Source organism: Thamnophis sirtalis, unplaced genomic scaffold, assembly GCF_051295495.1.
Source record: "Thamnophis sirtalis isolate CommonGarterSnake01/CBP01778 unplaced genomic scaffold, rThaSir2_p1.2 scaffold_12, whole genome shotgun sequence".
NCBI classification, from domain to species: domain Eukaryota; kingdom Metazoa; phylum Chordata; class Lepidosauria; order Squamata; family Natricidae; genus Thamnophis; species Thamnophis sirtalis.
Window position 1 is genome coordinate 39,320,592 of NW_028261392.1, and position 18,960 is coordinate 39,339,551.

The 18,960-nt window shown below is 38.1% G+C and overlaps 1 protein-coding gene across 1 annotated transcript; it reads left to right on the forward strand.

The window, feature by feature from the left end:
* Positions 1-5,871: 5,871 nt before the first annotated feature.
* Positions 5,872-18,328, forward strand: ASMT (acetylserotonin O-methyltransferase). The gene is made up of 8 exons (XM_014072656.2): positions 5,872-5,943; positions 7,049-7,223; positions 8,971-9,100; positions 11,467-11,535; positions 12,028-12,146; positions 12,868-13,008; positions 14,042-14,164; positions 14,403-18,328. Exons 1-8 carry the CDS (start codon positions 5,872-5,874, stop codon positions 14,612-14,614), a joined length of 1,041 nt encoding a protein of 346 aa, XP_013928131.2. The 3' UTR covers positions 14,615-18,328.
* The last annotated feature ends 632 nt before the right edge of the window (positions 18,329-18,960 follow it).

Consider the following 18,960-nt stretch of genomic DNA (forward strand, 5'->3'; position numbering starts at 1 on the left):
CATTTTGCTGGGAATATTTATGCAGATAAACAGGTGGACTTCAGGTCAGACTCCCCAAATTAAATTATTAGTTTTACACCTGTTTCGGGGCAAATGTAAACAAAAAATTAAAAAAAATTGGGCTTTCCTGTAGTATTGATTCTCTTTCAAGGGAAAATCTTTTGTAAAATTTAACACGTCTTCAATAGATCATCAATATTCTCTCTCTCTCTCTCTCTCTCTCTCTCTCTCTCTCTCTCTCTCTCTCTCTCTCTCTCTCTCTCTCTCTCTCTCTCTCTCTCTCTCTCTCTCTCTCTCTCTCTCTCACACACACACACACACACACACACACACACACACACACACACACATATGTAGTATTTGTGCTGATAAATAAATAAAGGGAGACTAGTATAGATCTATTTCAAGCTATTTAGCTCTCATCAGCTAGCCATACCTTACTGGGATTGGAACCTGTGTTGTATTACATCTTAGGCAGAAATCTTAAGCCACAGATCTTCCTCCTTATCAGCTGAGCTGTATACACACACAAACACACACACACATACGTGTGTGTGTGTGTGTGTGTGTGTATGTATTGTGTCACAGTAAGGGTATGGCTAGCTGATGCGAGGTAAATAGATTGAAATATATCTATACTAATCTCCCTTTATTTATTTATCAGCACAAATGCAACACACACACACACACAAACTATGTAACAATACTATTTGTGTCGGTGACATAATACTACAGACACCTATAGGAAGTGAAACAACTTATAGGAGAATAAAGCAAGGTGTTTGTTTACCTCTGTTTGCCTAAGTAATTTCTACATCAATTCTAGAGAAAGAAATTTAAGTAAAATGAGCCATCACTCCCAACATTAAAACATTATTGGTGAATGTGAACAATTCTAGTTCTATCTCATTTTTAATTAGTAATCATTAATCTTTTATACAAAACACTGTGTGCAGAATTTGCAATGTGCTCAATCAATTTAGTTATAGGAACATATAATCCTATTTTGATGTAGGATTCTAGTAAATCTTTTCAGCTGATTATCTCTATATCCACAAGAGGCAGCTGCTATTTAAATTTCATGTTCTTTTCTATCTGATTTTAATCAACGATGCAGTTTATATTTCAATATTAGAACAAAATTTTTGATTTATTTTAAGTCTGATTTCTACTGATAACTTGCAGAATAAAATAAATATTCCATTGCCTTTCCATCTCATCCTTCTTCCTCTTCTCCCCTATCTTACCCTGCCCTCTCCTTCCCCCTCTCTTCTTTTACAACTCAGTTCTCTGTTTTTATATTACCTGTGTAGTGCATGCAAGTTGGCCCAATTATAAGGTGACCAGATTTTCAGATTGGAAAAGAGGGACGCCCTTGACCGGGGGGGGGGGGGGGGGGGGGCTTGATTAAAAAAAAATTTTTTTGTCAAAAGGTCACCCCAGGACACTGAAACTAGCATAAATACGAATCTGTTGCCAAACAAAATTTTGATCACGTGACCATGAGGATGCTGCAACGGTCGCTAAGTGTGAAAAATGGTCGCAACGGTCGCTAAGTGTGAAAAATGGTCATCAGTCACTTTTTTCAATGCCATTGTATCTTCCTGATTATTAAAAGTGCAAATTCACTCAGTGTCAATCATGACTCCTGAGTCCATTTCAAAGTATTGTGCATAGAAATTTTAAAAATGGCTTGTTTCAATTTATTTTGGATAGAATCTTTTTTTAAATAGTTTAAGACAATTTAAAAAAAGAATCAACACAGAATAACACTATTTTTAAAAATCATATGCACAATAAATAAAATATTATTTTAAAATACATTAAAAAAATAAAAGAAAAAACCCAGCTCACTTACCAGCAGGCAGGCAGAGTCAGCAGATCTTCGTAGGGATGGATGGAAGCACACAGGGAGCCTATATATTATATACGCAACTGCAGTAACAATGACAATGATGAAGGATTGGATTGAGTTAAAGAATAAAAGAATTCTGATCTTAGAAGGTCATGACCTGCAGGCAGGCTGGCATAATTTCTTATGGAATGAATGACAAACATAAAACGCACAAATACTTTCAAAATCATTTAATTAGAACTTTACTGCAACAATGGCTCAAAATCAAAAAAATCCACTATGTGAAAACCCCAAATTGGCTATCACGAACAGAAAGAACGACACACCCAAATTTTACAGATTGGAACAAAATTCTAAGATACAGAGATCTAATTGACAGACAGGGAAATTTAAAAACAATTGAAGAATTGGCAGATCAGAATATGAAAGGTGACTGGCTAACCTACCTCCAAATTAAAACTAAATACAATAAAGACACTAAAATATATGGTATTGAAACAGAACCACACAAATTGAATAAAATTATTCAAAGTCTGGACAGAAAGATGATAGGGAAAATATACAAATTCCTCTTGAAGTATCAAATGGAAGAGGAAATTGGAAACTGTAAAAGAACCAATGATAAAATGGGCACAGAACTTTGGCTATAACATTGAACTAGACAAATGGGAAAAATTTTGGGGAATAAATTTAAGAATGACACTATCAATCCCATACAAGGAAAACCTTGTTCTTTCAATCCTTCCAATATTTTTTTCCTTCATTCCCTTGTCTGTTTCAATATTAAGTACATTTCTTCCTTTCTTCCTATAATTTTTTCCATTTTCTTCCTTATATTCTTTTCCATTTCAACATTGTCTTCCTTTTTTCCTTCCTTCCTTCCTATACGTCTTTCCATTTTCTTCCTTATATTATCTTTTCTGTTTCAACAATCTTTGTTTCTTCCTTCCTTCCTTCCCTTCCTTCCTATACTTCTTCTTTCATTCATTATATTTTCTTTTCCATTTCAATATTAAGTGTAATTCTTTGTTCCTCCTTCCTTCTTTCAATCCTTCCAATACTTTTTCCTTCATTCTCTTTTCCTTCAATATTAAGTGCAATTCCTTCCTTCCTTCCTTCCTTCCTTCCTTCCTTCCTTCCTTCCTTCCTTCCTTCCTTCCTTCCTTCCTTCCTTCCTAAGTTATTTCCATTTTCTTCCTTATATAATATTTTCTGTTTCAACATAAACTGCCTTCCTTCCTTCCCTCCCTCCCATCCCTTTCTTTATGTTTTCTTCATGCTCTCTTTTCTTTTTCCTCTGCTCTTTTTAAATCCCCCCCTTCTTCTCCTCCTCTACATTTAGGTTGGATTAGTTTGTTTATTAGTTAAGTCAAACGTTTTAATAAAAGTTTCATCTTTTAAGATTCGTCCAACACATCCAATTGTAACCTTAACAGAATCCCATTGATTCACGAACGGACTCCACGGAAGGAAGAGAGGTCGGGACAGCAGCGGGGAGCCCCAGAAGCCAGAGGACGTTCTCTGCTGGCGTCCGCCACTCCCCCGACATCTCTTCCTTCCGCGGCGAATCCCATTGATTCACGAACGGACGCCACGGAAGGAGGAGAGGTCGGGACAGCAGCGGGGAGCCCCAGAAGCCAGAGGACGTTCTCTGCTGGCGTCCGCCGCTCCCCCGACATCTCTTCCTTCCGCGGCGAATCCCATTGATTCACGAACGGACTCCACGGAAGGAAGAGAGGTTGGGACAGCAGCGGGAGGCCCAGAAGCGAGGGGACGTTCTCTGCTGGCGTCCGCCGCTCCCCCGACATCTCTTCCTTCCGCGGCGAATCCCATTGATTCACGAACGGACTCCACGGAAGGAAGAGAGGTCGGGACAGCAGCGGGAGGCCCAGAAGCAAGGGGACGTTCTCTGCTGGCGTCCGCCGCTCCCCCGACATCTCTTCCTTCCGCGGCGAATCCCATTGATTCACAAACAGACTCCACGGAAGGAGGAGAGGTCGGGACAGCAGCGGGGAGCCCCAGAAGCCAGAGGACGTTCTCTGCTGGCGTCCGCCGCTCCCCCGACATCTCTTCCTTCCGCGGCGAATCCCATTGATTCACGAACGGACTCCACGGAAGGAAGAGAGGTCGGGACAGCAGCGGGAGGCCCAGAAGCGAGGGGACGTTCTCTGCTGGCGTCCGCCGCTCCCCTGACATCTCTTCCTTCCGCGGCGAATCCCATTGATTCACGAACGGACTCCACGGAAGGAAGAGAGGTCGGGACAGCAGCGGGAGGCCCAGAAGCGAGGGGACGTTCTCTGCTGGCGTCTGCCGCTCCCCCGACCTCTCTTCCTTCCGCGGCGAATCCCATTGATTCACGAACGGACTCCATGGAAGGAAGAGAGGTCGGGACAGCAGCGGGAGGCCCAGAAGCGAGGGGACGTTCTCTGCTGGCGTCCGCTGCTGCCACGACATCTCTTCCTTCCGCGGCAAATCCCATTGATTCACGAACGGACTCCACGGAAGGAGGAGAGGTCGGGACAGCACGCACAGAGCGGGAAAGGCAGCACCAAAGCCTGGCCGCGAGCGAGGGAGCGTGCGGCGAGCAGCGACGCCGGGCTGCTTCCTCCTCCTCCTCCGCCGCTGCCTTCACTACCCAGCAGACAAAAGCGAGGGCGGCCGGCGGGGGCTACCTTCGCCGCGGCTGTCAGTCCCGGCGAAGGCCGCGCGTTGCTTAGCCGCCGGACCCGTCCTAGCCCTTCTGGAGAGCGCGGCGCATTTGCGGGAAGGTCGGAAGGAAGCACAGGCTGTGCTGCGCTGGAACGGGCGGCAAAGGAGAGCGAGGGAGCAGCCGCCCGAGAACTTCCACGTGGTTCCAGAGGTTTTGCCGCCCGTTCCAGCGCAGCACAGGGGCTGGCTGCGAACTCCGCAAGGGGGCTGTCTCCTTCCCCCAGCCCAGCGCCTCCTGATTCCCACGGTACCAAATTAGACAATACAAAACATGATTTACTCACCACCAGTGAGTAAGCGCAGCTGCCCAAAACAAAGGCGAAATAAAATGGAGACTCGCGCATGCGTCCTCAGCTAAGGAGTCCAGCCAATCAGTGAGCTGGTTGGCCAGCTCACTGATTGGCTGAAGTCCAGCCAATCAAATCAGTGAGCGGCAGGCTGGGCTGGCTTAAATTTGTAGGTGGTAGCATAGAACAGAACGATGAGCCAGCCCAGCAGCTGATGGGCGGGAGCTGCGAGCGCCAAAAAAAGCGTGCCTTTTAAAAAAGCGGGCGGGACGCAGGAAAATGCATCAAAAAGCGGGGGTGTCCCACCAAAAGCGGGACGTCTGGTCACCTTACCCAATTACTGACCATATAACCAAGTTATCTCTGTTAGTCTTAGTAGATTTTTTAAATGTAAACTAAAATATTTACAGCATATTGCTATGGAACAAAATTGCATGTAATTGCATGATTCTAATCCCTAGTCTTTTGTAGCTTATAAAACAAAGAAACAATTTTTTTTCTAACTTATAATCTTGCAAATGTGAAGGTCTTCTAACTTTAAAGCATGATTTAGCCAGGCTTAATAGAATAAATCACAATTAGTTGGAGTCACACAAAAAAAACTAACCAACAAATAGACAACCATACTGTATATTAGATTAAAAACTACAGCCTTACTTACAATCGGAGTAAACCTACTGAATGCAACATATGTCAGGATAAGCCTGTCTCATTTAAAATTTCAATTTAAGTTTAAGTTCTTTAAGCATGATTATGTTTAAATCCGCCATTATGTGTTTAAGATGATTCAGTATTTTCTTTTAACTCTTGTCCTATGAGATTTCCAAGTACTCTATTTTAATTGGATAATTAAATCTAGGTTGTTAGGAAAGCAGCCTACATGGGCACATTTGTGGAAGACACAGAACACACATGATCAATGGTATGAGGACAATTCAACTGGACCACCCAGAATGATGTACAGGTAGTTATTTAAACGAAGAGCATGAAAGGATTTCTCCTGTTTGTCTCAGAAGAAGAATGAGCTCTGTGAAAGAACTCAACTATCCTCATCTCCTAATTCAGTACCAGAATGGATTTCTAATATCTAAGGTAAGGTAATATTAAGTTAAAACAAATAATGTATTTAAGAACCTAAATTAATCTATTAATGTTCAATATAGTCATTTAAGAAAAGGCACAGAATTGATGATTTAATGATGCAATCAATGAAAACATAATACCCATGAAATTTTTTCTCCCTCACTAATGTAATAGCTTTGATTTTAATTGAACAATTATTGATAGAATGTAGAAATGGACATCACTTGAAGAAATACCAGCATCAACATAATTGAAATCCATGATTTAAGAAAATCCATAATTTCTGATGGAGATGATATGGGGGAAGGGAAGAGGGAGGGTGGGAGGGGAGAGAGAGAGAGAGACAGACAGACAGACAGAGACAGAGATAGAGACAGAGATAACAATTGAATAACTGTAGTTGAAAATGAAGCAAATAATAAATATGTTCCAGAACTGTGTTAATATAAAGAGTTTTGATTCTTGGATTAAGAACACCAAGTTCTTAGCTATCTGTAAAAAGGATCACAGATTTTTCCACAACTTTTCTTATTTATTTACATGTAGAAAATAGAATTACTTAGTATTCAACAGCTTGTGCCCTTGTCTTACACAGGGAAGTAGACAGGGGGGAAAGGAAGGAAGTGCATAATGTACTTGATATACTTTTACAAAACATTGAAAAAACGTGACCATTTTAAACATATGCTTTTCTAAAATTCTGCAGTCCAGTATCTTTATTTTTTTAAAGCATTTTGTAATACATGTATAATAAAAGAAAATATTGGCATACATGTAGCTGATTATCTTACTGCTCTATTTCAAGAAAGAAAAAAATATTTCCCAGTGTGGGGAAAAAATCATATTTTGTTTGCAGTAGTGGTTTTAATATATTAAGATTTCTTTTTTAATGTCCTATAACAATGTCACAAAAGAAGCTTGGGCTCCATAGGGAAATCCCATTCGCCATTATCATTAAATGTAGTTTAAGATCTGATTGAAGGTCTGACATATTTTGCTGCTTTGAATTTAATTATCCTTCCTCCTCTTGCCTTATGGATTTAATCATTGCTTGCAAGCAGTATGTCCCTGTTTCCCATTCATGCTGTTATTTCTTCTTTTCCCCCACTTTGAGGTGATGTTTACTGCCTGTGAGTTGGGTGTGTTTGATGTGTTGCAAGAATCAGAAGAAAAGCTGTCATCCAAAGCCATCGCAGAACATCTGGGGAGCAGCCTCCATGGAATGGAGAGACTGCTGGATGCCTGTGTGGGTTTGAAGCTCCTAGAAATAGAAGTGAGCAAAGAAGGAGGTAACACAGCTACGTTGAAGGTGTTCTAGAGAACATGTGCAAGCTATCACCATTCAATAATTCAACAGGTTCCATTGTCTGCAGTGGGAATCTTAGATGCCCTATTAAAAACCATTCTGCATATTGTGACAACAATAGGCTAGAATAATCCACTGGCTTCCCAAGGTGCTATTCATGGGATAGTCATAGGAAAAGAAAGTCATTTATGTAAAGGAGGTACCCTTCAAGAACATAGTATGTGCTGGGGTAAGGAGTCTCCATGTCCTCTGGCTTTCTCCTGTTTGTGATGGTGCATTTGGTCATTTGCAATTTTCAGTACAGATGGTCCATGTTTAGAAATTACTTGTTCAGTAACTAATTCACCTTCATTTGTGTTCGGTAACCATTCAGATTTACAATGATGCTGAACAAGTGGTAGCTACAACTGGACTTTGTTCTGAAAACCATCACAGTTTCCCTGTGGTCACATGATCACGATCTAGACAGTCAGTACTTGACTCATGATTATGACACTTCAGCAAGCTATGGTCACATTATGCAAAGGCAATGGATAAATCAACAGGAAGTTGCAATTGTAAGGTCCTCACTTAGCAATGGCAAATGGGGCCGCAGGAATTGGTCTATGACAATTCGCTACAGCCAGCTCGGCATGACCAACCTGCTACCATCAACTCACCATGGCCAATTTGCTGCAGGACAAGTCACCATGGCCATCTCACCACAGGACAAGTCACTGTGGGATAAGAGTTACACTGATGTCAAAGAAATGGTGGAATAGAATCAAAAAAGAAAGGGTGCAAATGGAGGCTCAGAATGAAATGTGAATGGCAAAAATTAAAATTATTTTTATTTTTTAAAATAATTAAATAGAATTGTTAAATTCTATTGTCTTGCAATGAGTTGGCTGTGGCAAGTTGGTTGTGGCAAGTTGTCCCATTCCCTCTGGAACTGCCATCACTAAGTGGTATGGTCACATGATTTTTTTCAACTTACAACTGCATTGCTTAACAATGGAATTTCTTTTCCCAATTAATATAGATAAATGAGACTTATCAATATGTCACTAATCACTGAATTTCTCCCTAGAGAAACGTCTAGAGAATATAAGTGATACAATATCTACATCGATTAAAAAGAGAGATGAAATCGAGACTATTTCGCTTAATGTTTAATAAAAGCAAAAATCAGGGTTTCTTAACTATCAAATTACTGGTCAGTTTTTTTAAAAAATACTTGTCATAAACCAAAGTGAGCTGATATACTCTTGGGTGTGTTTGATGTGTTGCAAGAATCAGAAGAAAAGCTGTCATCCAAAGCCATCGCAGAACATCTGGGGAGCAGCCTCCATGGAATGGAGAGACTGCTGGATGCCTGTGTGGGTTTGAAGCTCCCTCTGAGAAATGTGAAAAGTCTATTTTGCTTCTTTTTAGAGTTACTTTGGGTCCTGTTCTGTCATGCACCTTACAGCAGTTTTAGAGTTCCATGTGCAACTCATAACTGCCCATAATTTCTCATTGTCATATATACTTATACAAACAAAATGCTCAAGCAAGAAACCCTTAATCATAGCCATCATAAATACAGCCACTTAATGAGTATATCAACCTGTTTATTTGATGCAAAGCAGACCCTGTTGAGAGAATGCAATAAAAAAAATCTGAAACAGAATTGTGTGATCACATTACTTTTGCTGTTAAAATGATATTTTTTGCCTGTGTTATATCAGTTTCCATTATTTTCTTTCTAGCTTTTTATTGCAACACAGAAATCTCTGAGCAGTTTCTCACAAAATCAAGTCCAAAGTCTCAGTATCATACCTGCATGTATTACTCAAAAACAATTTATCCTTGCTGGCAGTACTTGACAGAAGCTGTAAGGTGAGATGGACAATATGAAATCTTATGCAGTCAAAACTCCATTAAAAAAAAACAGATCCTACCCATTAGTATGAATATTTTCTTCAGAAAAAATAAAATTGAATAAATCTGGTTACTGCTGTTTCCAAAGGAGAAAACACGGCAGTATTAATTGTTAACACAGGACTGCTTTTTCAAATGGCAATCGGACTTTGTTTTCCTTGAAGACATTTTACTTCTCCTCCAAGAAGCTTCTTCAAGGGAAAACAAATACCAGTTGCCTTTTGAAAAAATGCACCTTTGGGACAAGCAGGACCTGGATGGCTGAGAATCTTCAAAGGAAGGACTGCTATATAAAAATGATAGGCTACTTCTTTCTGTTCAATACTACACATGCAAAATGGGGGAACTAGCATATTCTTAACAGTTTAGAAGAGAAACTTAATGATGGTGCAAGGAAGCCCCAGTTAAGACCAGTTAAGATTACTGGTCTTAAAAACAGAATTTGCAGAGAAAATCTTAATTAAGATAATTAACTATGAGGGTCGTGCACATAAGCATATGTTGTTAATGTTGAAAAAAATAAGATCAAGCTTTTTTAGTTAATGGGAAATAAATGGCTTTACTGACATCAGTGCCTTTGTTTTGTTTTGTTTTTGTTTTAACCGAAATGAGATAAAGGTTATTTTGAAGGATTACAATTTCAATATGGAGAAAAGGACGGAGAGAGAGAGAGAGAGAGAGAGAGAGAGAGAGAGAGAGAGAGAGGGAGGAGGGGGAAGAGAGACTTAATAGGAAAGCATAGAAACAAATCTTCCACTATCAACTACACAGATTTTTTAAAATCAAAAATAAAATCACAATCACTTTTGTGAAATATAACATGAGAATGTTTGATTTATTTTAGTTTTATATAAAATTTGCATTTATCTTTAAAAAGGTACAGAATAGCATGGCTTGAACACTCTTGAGCTACATTGCATATAGTATATATGTATGTGTTTATGAAAGATGGACATATTCTGAAATATGTTAGGCTTGATAATATATTTTTGCACCTGCAAATTTTGTCACCCTAGAGTCAGAGAGAGTAATAGCTTGCAGAAAACAGCACAGATGTGGACTTCAGATTTCATCACTGTAAAGTTCAGTGCCTGGCCACAAATTGCTTATCTAACACTCTTATATACTTGAGCTTTGATCGGTGTAAATGTAATGCACACAATTCATAACTTGAATTATTTGAAGGCCAAAGGTACATTTGTATGATTGTGGGATTTTTTCAAGTTAAGCTCTTCCTTAAAATATTTTGCTCATTTATAGTCCCATCTGTGTATGAGATGGTCTGCTAGATTTAATGGCTCTCATTCCCATATGTGTTTGTTTGAGACTATACACTTGGGTTTTAATTAACTGTGGGACAGAGAAATGTATTACGTGCAATATTAGAAGGATTTAAAGAATCCTTGACATGTTTCTTAACAATAGTTCCCTATACAAGTATAGCAACAGTGTTGGTTGCTATACATGATTAATAGTTAAGCTGTCTGAATTTGATCCAGTGGTGCACAGAATTGTGTCCACACATGCAATGTAGACAACAACATGAGCAACTGTTGATGGAGTAGAATAAAAACTAAGATTGTGCCTATTTTCCCCACAACTCCTGAACAGATGACTGACAGAGGTAGCTCTTACTGTTGAATCCCAGAGAAACATTCTTTATTTGTACCTGCTTCAGTGGGTGATGGGAGAATTCCCTTTGGCTTAATTAAGAATAAAGTTGGCAATTGCCAACATTATTTTTCAGCAGTCATGTGGAAAAGGCACCTGTTTTTCTAACAGCTTTCTTCTGCCTTAAACAAAAAAATAGCACAACTTATCATTCTGTGTATAGGAGCCTCACCTTATTTTCGCTTGGGAACAATATTTCCCAGCAATATCTAAATCAGGTTATTCAACCAGTTTAAGATTTCAGGATGAATATATGTTTGCATCTCTGCCTGAAGGAGCAGGGGAAAAATATATCTGTGTCCAAAATGCAACATGCTTCCAGAGAAACATATGAGGGTTCGTATGAACAACAGATAAAGCCTTAGCTCAGAAGAAGCAGAGATATCCCACTGCAAGCATATGGTCCCTGTTATATAGTATTCACTGACACACATCACTGATTGTCAAGTGATGTGACTCTGTAAATTTCTATGGGTAATAATGGAAAACCCTCCACAAACACTTGCATACAATCCATTGTCTTCAAGCAATGGTATGTTTTTAAAATTCCTGGCACATCATTCAGCATGAATGTTTTCTGAAGGTCAATAGAACTACATAACTTTAACTTGAAAAGCTGCCAGACATCCAAAGATGTTGTTTTCCTCCCTAAGGGAAGGCAAGAACCAGTACGAGAGAGCATTTGGCATTTCCCCGAAAGCTGTTTTTGAAGCTCTGTACAGGTAAAGCTCCAAACAATAATATTAAAAAGAAAGCTGCAGATATTATTAATTTAAAATCCTCTTGTATTGTTTATTTCTTGTTCATTTAAATGCTGTTCTTTTTATGGAAAACAAGGCTGTTGTTAAGATCCATTAAAATATCAGATATACAACATAACCATCAAATTAGTTTATAGTGTGTTTGTATAGTTTTTATAAAGCAAATATCCATAGCTGTATTGTCTTTTTAAGAAAAAATCCTGTATTTGAGGAGAATCTAGCTCCTTCATTGGTTAGAAGAATCAATTCATACAAATTCTTCCATCTGAAAAAGGATGTGCAGAAGACTCAACAAATCTATCCAGTTGTTAATCTGACACGTTTCTCCATTGAGTATTGAAGCATATCCAAGCCTTTAATTAGAAGGACGGTATTAAAACAATCAGCTCATGCATGTTATAATATTTGTTCTTGCTCTGTAATGCTAATGCTTTTGTGATCTTTACTATCTAGATCAGAAGACGAAATGCTGAAATTCATGTATGGCTTGAATGCAATTTGGAGCCTATGTGGCAGAGATGTTATAGCCGCATTTGATCTCTCCCCTTTCACTATGATTTGTGATCTTGGTGGTAAATTCCTTAATAATGTTTCCCTCCTGATTAAAAATACAGACAATACAATATTTAGCCCTTTGCTCTTTTTTTGGGCAGGGGGAACAGCTTTATCTTTTAGGTATAGACTTATTAAACATAGTAAAAAGTGGTTGCTGATTTTATAGTTTGGCTGTAAGCAGTGATATATTAACCATTAAGCAAACTAAGCACATGCTTAGAGCACCAGGTCCAAGGGGGCACCACAAAGTTGAGTAAGGAAAAACCCCCAATGAAGATTTGTATAGTATGTACAAAGTAGGGGGGCACCAAGATTTGTCAGCCCTTAGGGCACCAGTGAGCCTTAATCCGCCACTGGCTGTAAATTCTGAGTTGCAAGCAACATAAACTCAGTCTTTCTGATACAACTTTTTCCTGTAAAATAGCAAATTAGTATTTAGTTATACTCTGTTTTATGGTACACCATCGTCTCTCAGGTAAACAGAGTACTGACCAGCTTTTACATCATTTATTACATTATCTTAAATTCAAAACAATAAAAACAATTGCAATTCTGTCTCTAAAATATAAAACGAACACACAATTCACATGTAAAATCTTCGTACTGAAATAATGCTTCCAATCATGTACTTATTGCTTTTCTGCTGATAGGAGTTGTTGCATCCAAGATAAAAAATAAGTATTTGAGACAAATGTTTGTTATGTATGGTTGAAAACTTATTTTATTTTCTTTCAAAAGGAGGTGCTGGGGCTTTGGCCCAGGAATGTGTTTCACTATATCCAGATTGTACAGTCACTATTTTTGACCTTCCTAAAGTAATCCAAACAGCCAAGAAGCATTTTGTACCTCTAGAGAAATATCGGATCAATTTTTATGAAGGTTGGTATAGTTGTTTTGGAGAAAGAGGAAAGGCGTTTCTTACTAAATACTTTCTTCTCTATAGAATAAGGTTAGGATATTTATGAATGCATTGCCTTCTGAATTGTCCTCCTGATGGCCATGAGTCAGGGATCAGAGCCATAGGTGGAAATGACTGCCTCTTATTCCCTTGTGCCCCTCAGCTTATTTCCTTTCTAGGTTCAGGAAATGGACACTGAGTCCATTCTCTTTACTTCCAGGGAGTACAAAGCATCTCCTTTCTCTGCAGAGAAACAACATGAGGTATTTCCTCAATGGAGTCAGGAGTTAGACCCAGGGAAGAGCCTTTCCCTCAGTCACATAGATTGAATGTGACATTTTATGATGATGCGGGAATGACTTTGGGAGATGGGAGGAAAACAGTTGCCTAGGCAATGAGTCTTTCTCTTGTCTCCCAAGGTCATTACCACATACCATCACCCATTCGGATTCAAGGCTACTTGATGCTCTAGAAAGTACTTTAAAAAGTGAGCCTTTTACTTTCTTAGCCTCAATTTCACTTTAATTCAGTAAATGTATTTGAATTTGCTGAATGTTCTGAATACATAAATATTTAAAAATTACCATTATTTTTTCTCAACATTAAAATTTAGACAATGGGTATTCGCTTCTAAAGCCAAATAGAGATAATTCAACCTTGGGAATCACAGAGGTTTTGCTTTAGCTTGACACTTCTTCCACAGAGAAAACTGTTCTTTCAGATAAGCAAGACAGATGTTCCAATTAGTTTACATTCTAGCCTCTGTGTGTGTGTGTGTGTGTGTGTGTCTGTGTGTGTGTGTGTGTGTGTGTAGTCATAGAATGGATCCCACTTGATAAGAAGCATCCACGAAAGCGACCCTAAACATGATGGATGGGTGACATCAACAAGTATTGCTGGCCTAAACAGCAAAAGAAAGCTCAGGACTGCATGATTTGGAAACATGCAGAAGAAACCTTCATCCTGCAAATCAATATTCACTAATGAGTTTTTTTCCCTTTAATTTTTTAACAGGGGATTTTTTTAAAGATCCTCTTCCAGAAGCTGAGTTGTATATTTTAGCAAGGATCCTCCATGATTGGTCAGATGAGAATTGTGTACAACTTCTCACAAAAGTGCAAAAGTCTTGCAAAACTGGTATGTACATGATAATAACCTCACTTATGTTTTATACAGTTACACATTGTATTTTTATACACATTCGAGGGTGTCAAAAACATTTCTATGACACTGTTTCATGTATGGCATTTCCCAGTCCTTAAATATCTTCACATGTAGAATAAACTGTTGCAGAAAATTTGTCCCAAACAGTTATAAACCTGTAATGAGGGAAGATAATACTGGACATGATTTTTTTTTTAAATATTCCAATCAGGTGGTGGTGTTTTACTAATTGAAACTCTTCTGAATGAGGATAAATGTGGCCCATTGGAAAGTCAACTCTATTCGCTAAATATGCTCGTTCACACAGAAGGAAAAGAAAGGTCACCGGCAGAATATAGCAAGCTCCTCACAGCAAGTGGTTTCAAGGAGATCGAAATTAAAAAATCTGGAAAACTCTATGATGCCATTTTAGGAAGAAAATAATGCTTTCTTTTTGCTTTATTAAATGCAAACAAAGTGAGATAATATACTTGGTCTCAATTGTGAAAACACAATTGGTTTTAATGAAACACAATTGATCTAAATGCCATTACAGAACAGAAATTATAGTATTAATAACAGTCTAAAAAAATTACATTTTTCACTATTGATGGGCTTAATGAACGTGTAAATAAGCGTAGAGAGATACCTGTTCAGGCTTTTTTTGTTCATTTTTCTTTCAAATAGGTTTTGCAAAAGAAATTATGCATATTTTCAGCTATTTCCTGAAGTTATTAATGTCATGTAATATTAGAGTTTCCTTCATACGATGATGCTGAGAGATAGTTATGGAATATTAAGTTTAGTTGGAAAAACTGCACAGAGCCCTTAAGCCACAGCAACAGAACTTCAGAAACAAAAACTGGAATTCTAAGACCAAAAAATGCTAAATGAAATATCTTTCCCCCTTTTTAGACTAGCCCAGTTCTGAAATAATGGTGTGTGAGATTCATTTTATGTAAGGGGAAACTTGGTAATAAAATGTAAAATTAACAGTACTTTGAGTCTGGGGATTAACTTGATTAATTCAATATATTTATTGTATATTCAGAACTCCCCCCCAAAAACCCATCCCACCCTGCTTTAGTTTCTATTTGGTAACAATGTCTCACAGTGTAACAGAACTTTACTAGACTTCTGATGTCTATAAATCTATGATATCAATTTTATGGAATACAAATCCCTCCTTCAATTGGTTGAAACATTGTAATCAATAATCAGAATTGAGGTGGAAGGGACCTTGGAAGTCTTCTAGTCCAACCCTTTGCCTACATTTCAGATAGGTGGCTGTCCAGTCTTTTCTTTAAAATCCCCAGTGAGGAAGCGTCTACAACTTCTAAAGGCAAGTTGTTCCATTGGTTAATTGTCTTGTTAGGAAGTTTCTTCTTAATTCCAGGTTGCTTCTCTGCTTGATTAGTTTCCATCCATTGTTTCTTGTCTTGACTTCTGGTCCTTTGGAAAATAAGTTGACCCGCCCTCTTATTTGTGGCACCCTGCCCCTAAAATACTGGAATACTGTCCTACATCTTCTTTTCTCTAGAGTGGCCATACCCAATAAGGGGAGGGTTGCTGCCGACATTACTGCTAGTTCAGCATGCAAATTTTTTGCTTGCACATGCTCACTTCACTTGCATGCTTGCCAAACTCATGTTCCATGTGCCTGTGCATTTGCACCTAAAAAGTTATGTGCATGCGCAAAACATTTTAAAAGGGGAAAAAACATTTCGGCAATGAAAATTGTTCTGTGCATGTGCAGAACTGAAAATCAAAATGGTGCCGCTGTAGGAGAACTGGTTTGGGGGCATGGCAGGCCTGAGTCGCTGTCGTTCCAGCAACCCAGGCCACCAAGTTACTACCGGTTCGGCCGAACCGGGCCAAACCAGTAGGAACCTATCTCTGTCCCAGTTCTTACATCCATTCTTCATATGTTTTTGTCTCCAGGCAAATTATCTTAGTTGCTCTTCTTTGTTCTTTTTCCAAAGTCTCAATATCTGTTTTGTAATGTGATAACCAAAACTGGATGTAATATTCCATGTGTAGTCTTACTAAGCCTTTATAAAGCAGTACTAATACTTCATGTGATTTTGATTCTATGCCTCTGTTTATAGAACTGTTTGTTTTAGCTTTTTTGGCAGTGGCGGCATATTGCTGGCTCTTGTTTAAGTGATTGTCCACTAGGACTCCAAGTTCCCACTCACAGTTTCTCTTTTTGAGCCAGGTTGTGCTTTTTAAAAAAAAATTATTAACAAACATGTAAAATACACACACACAAAACTTAGACGTACACCACATTTACACAATATAATACAAACTGTTCTTTCTAATAGCAATTATCAATCTCTACCGCTCACCTTATATTATTTCCCCTTCTATTGTATTTCATTTGGATTTCACCATTCTTAACCCTCTTATTTTACTCATAACTATTATTTTTTGAGTTTTGTTATATTCCTTCATTGATTCTTGTTTCTTCCCTCCATCCACCTATACCATTTATCCCATATCTGGTAGAATTCTGATTCTTCTTTTCCCTGGATTTCTTTAGTTAGCTTGTCCATTTCAGCACAATCCATACACTTTCTTATTATTTCATCTTCACTTGGAATTAATTTGTTTTTCCATTTCTGGCCAAAGGCAATCCTTGCCGCCATAATTATATGTAGTATTAAATACTGGATTTCATTTTGTATTTCGCAGACATTATTCCTAATTAAAAAAAATACTTCAGATTTCCATTCTATTTTAACCCCTGTTATTGCCTCCAGCCAATTTTCATCCTTTTCCAAAAAAATTTAGCCTCCTCACAGGTCTACCATAAATGGTAATATGTTCTGTGTATTGATTCACATTTCCAACATTTTGGGGAGGTATTTGTTAAGATTTTAGCTAACCTTGTTGGTGCCAGGTACCATCTGTAAAACATTTTGTACTGGTTTTCCTTGTATGCAACTGATAGTGTCATTTTTAAGTTTGTTCCCCCCAATTTTTCCCATTTGTCTAATTCAATATTATAGCCAAAGTTCTGCGCCCATTTTATCATTTGTTCTTTCACAATTTCCTCTTCCATTTTATACTTCAGGAGGAATTGGTATATTCTCCCTATCATCTTTCTATCTGAGCTTTGAATAATTTTATCAATCCGTGTGGTTCTGTTTCGATGTCATATAATTTAGTATCTTTATTGTATTTAGTTTTGATTTGGAGGTAAGTTAGCCAGTCAACTTTCATGTTATGGAGCTAGGTTGTGCTTAATATGTACTTGTACCTTTAGTTTTCCTTGCCTAGGTGTAAAACTTTGCACATTAAATTTCATGTTGTTGGGTAGGGCCCAGTGTTCAAGTCTGTCAATCTTTTTGAGCTTTTCTTCTAGGGTGTGGACCATTCCTGCCAGCTTAGTATCATCTGCAAATTTGATGAGTTCCTCTTCTGCTACCTCATCTAAGTCATTTATGAAGATATTGAAGAGTACTGGGCCTAAGACAGAATCTTGTGGTACCCCACTGCTTCTTTCCCTCCATGTAGATGTAGTACCATTAATGGCTACATGTTGAATTTGGTTTGTCAGCCAAATACAGATCTGGTGGTGATGCTGTCTATTTCACCATTTTCTAGTTTACAGGAAGTAGGTTGTGGTCTGTTTGTAAAATGCCTTGCTGAAGTCTAACTATACTATGTCCACAGCATTTCGCTGGTCTAGTAAATTAATTTTCTTTGTCCTGAATTTCTTTGTCCTGAACCAATTATGAGGAATTTATTTTTGTCTGCATGTAAACCTGCGCATATATGATCATACACAGAGTCATATAAAGAGAGAAATGGTTAGCAGAAAGGTATAAAAACCTGGCCAAGAGTGCCTGATCATTGAGGCAGTAGGATTTGAGTCTTCTATTAATGAGAGTTTTACAGAACAAATGTTATCTTGGCCCTTAGATGGTGCTGTTATACTATACTTCAACCCTTGGTGGCTGCTAGTTCCAGCAATATGCTCCTCTATTAATGTTGTAGAATTCCACAGGTTGAGGTCAAGTTATTCAGATGCAAAGCAGGTGGTGGAATCTACCAGCTTCTTGATGTTGCAGTGAAAATATTCCATTACTATAAAATATTTTCTTGTGTGTATGAAATGTCATCCCATAAATAAAAAATCATTCTGTTTAAGCCGGACAATTAATTTTTTTCAGGTTTCAATTCTAATCATGTAACAATTTTTCCATCCATATTTTGAATATTAAATAACTTGGGTTACTTTATTTGATGTAGAGGATTATCTATAATCTTCTGGATCTACTGCAACATGAACATTGCTTATCTTTGCTTTTGTCTGGGATATTATTAAACACTCCCTCTCTGTCATCATTAGCAAAATGATAAAGACTTTTTAAAAAATATATCTGAACAACTTGAATTAAGCTACTTGTCAAACATTAAACCCTACTCATAAATAAGAATTACTGTGGAAATCTTTTTAAAAGACTGTCATGTCTTTAGCTCAGCAATGGCTCTTTTAGATTTGACCATTACGTGCGCCTCAAACAATTCCTCCTTCAAGTTTGTTTTAAGTTGAATCCAATTTGGGTTGGTTGCCAGCACCAGAGGTTTAATCTTCCAAGCTTTCGGGCTGGTGCTGGAGCCCATCCTCAGGGAACTTCTTTCTAATTAGAAAGTGTCTTAGGCTGATTCCATAAAGGGCATGTTGGAGTCAGACAGCATTCAGATCAAATGAATGAATAAATAGGTATTGCTTCATAATTCAATTACGGTCATCCACTGAATTTTGATATGATTATATG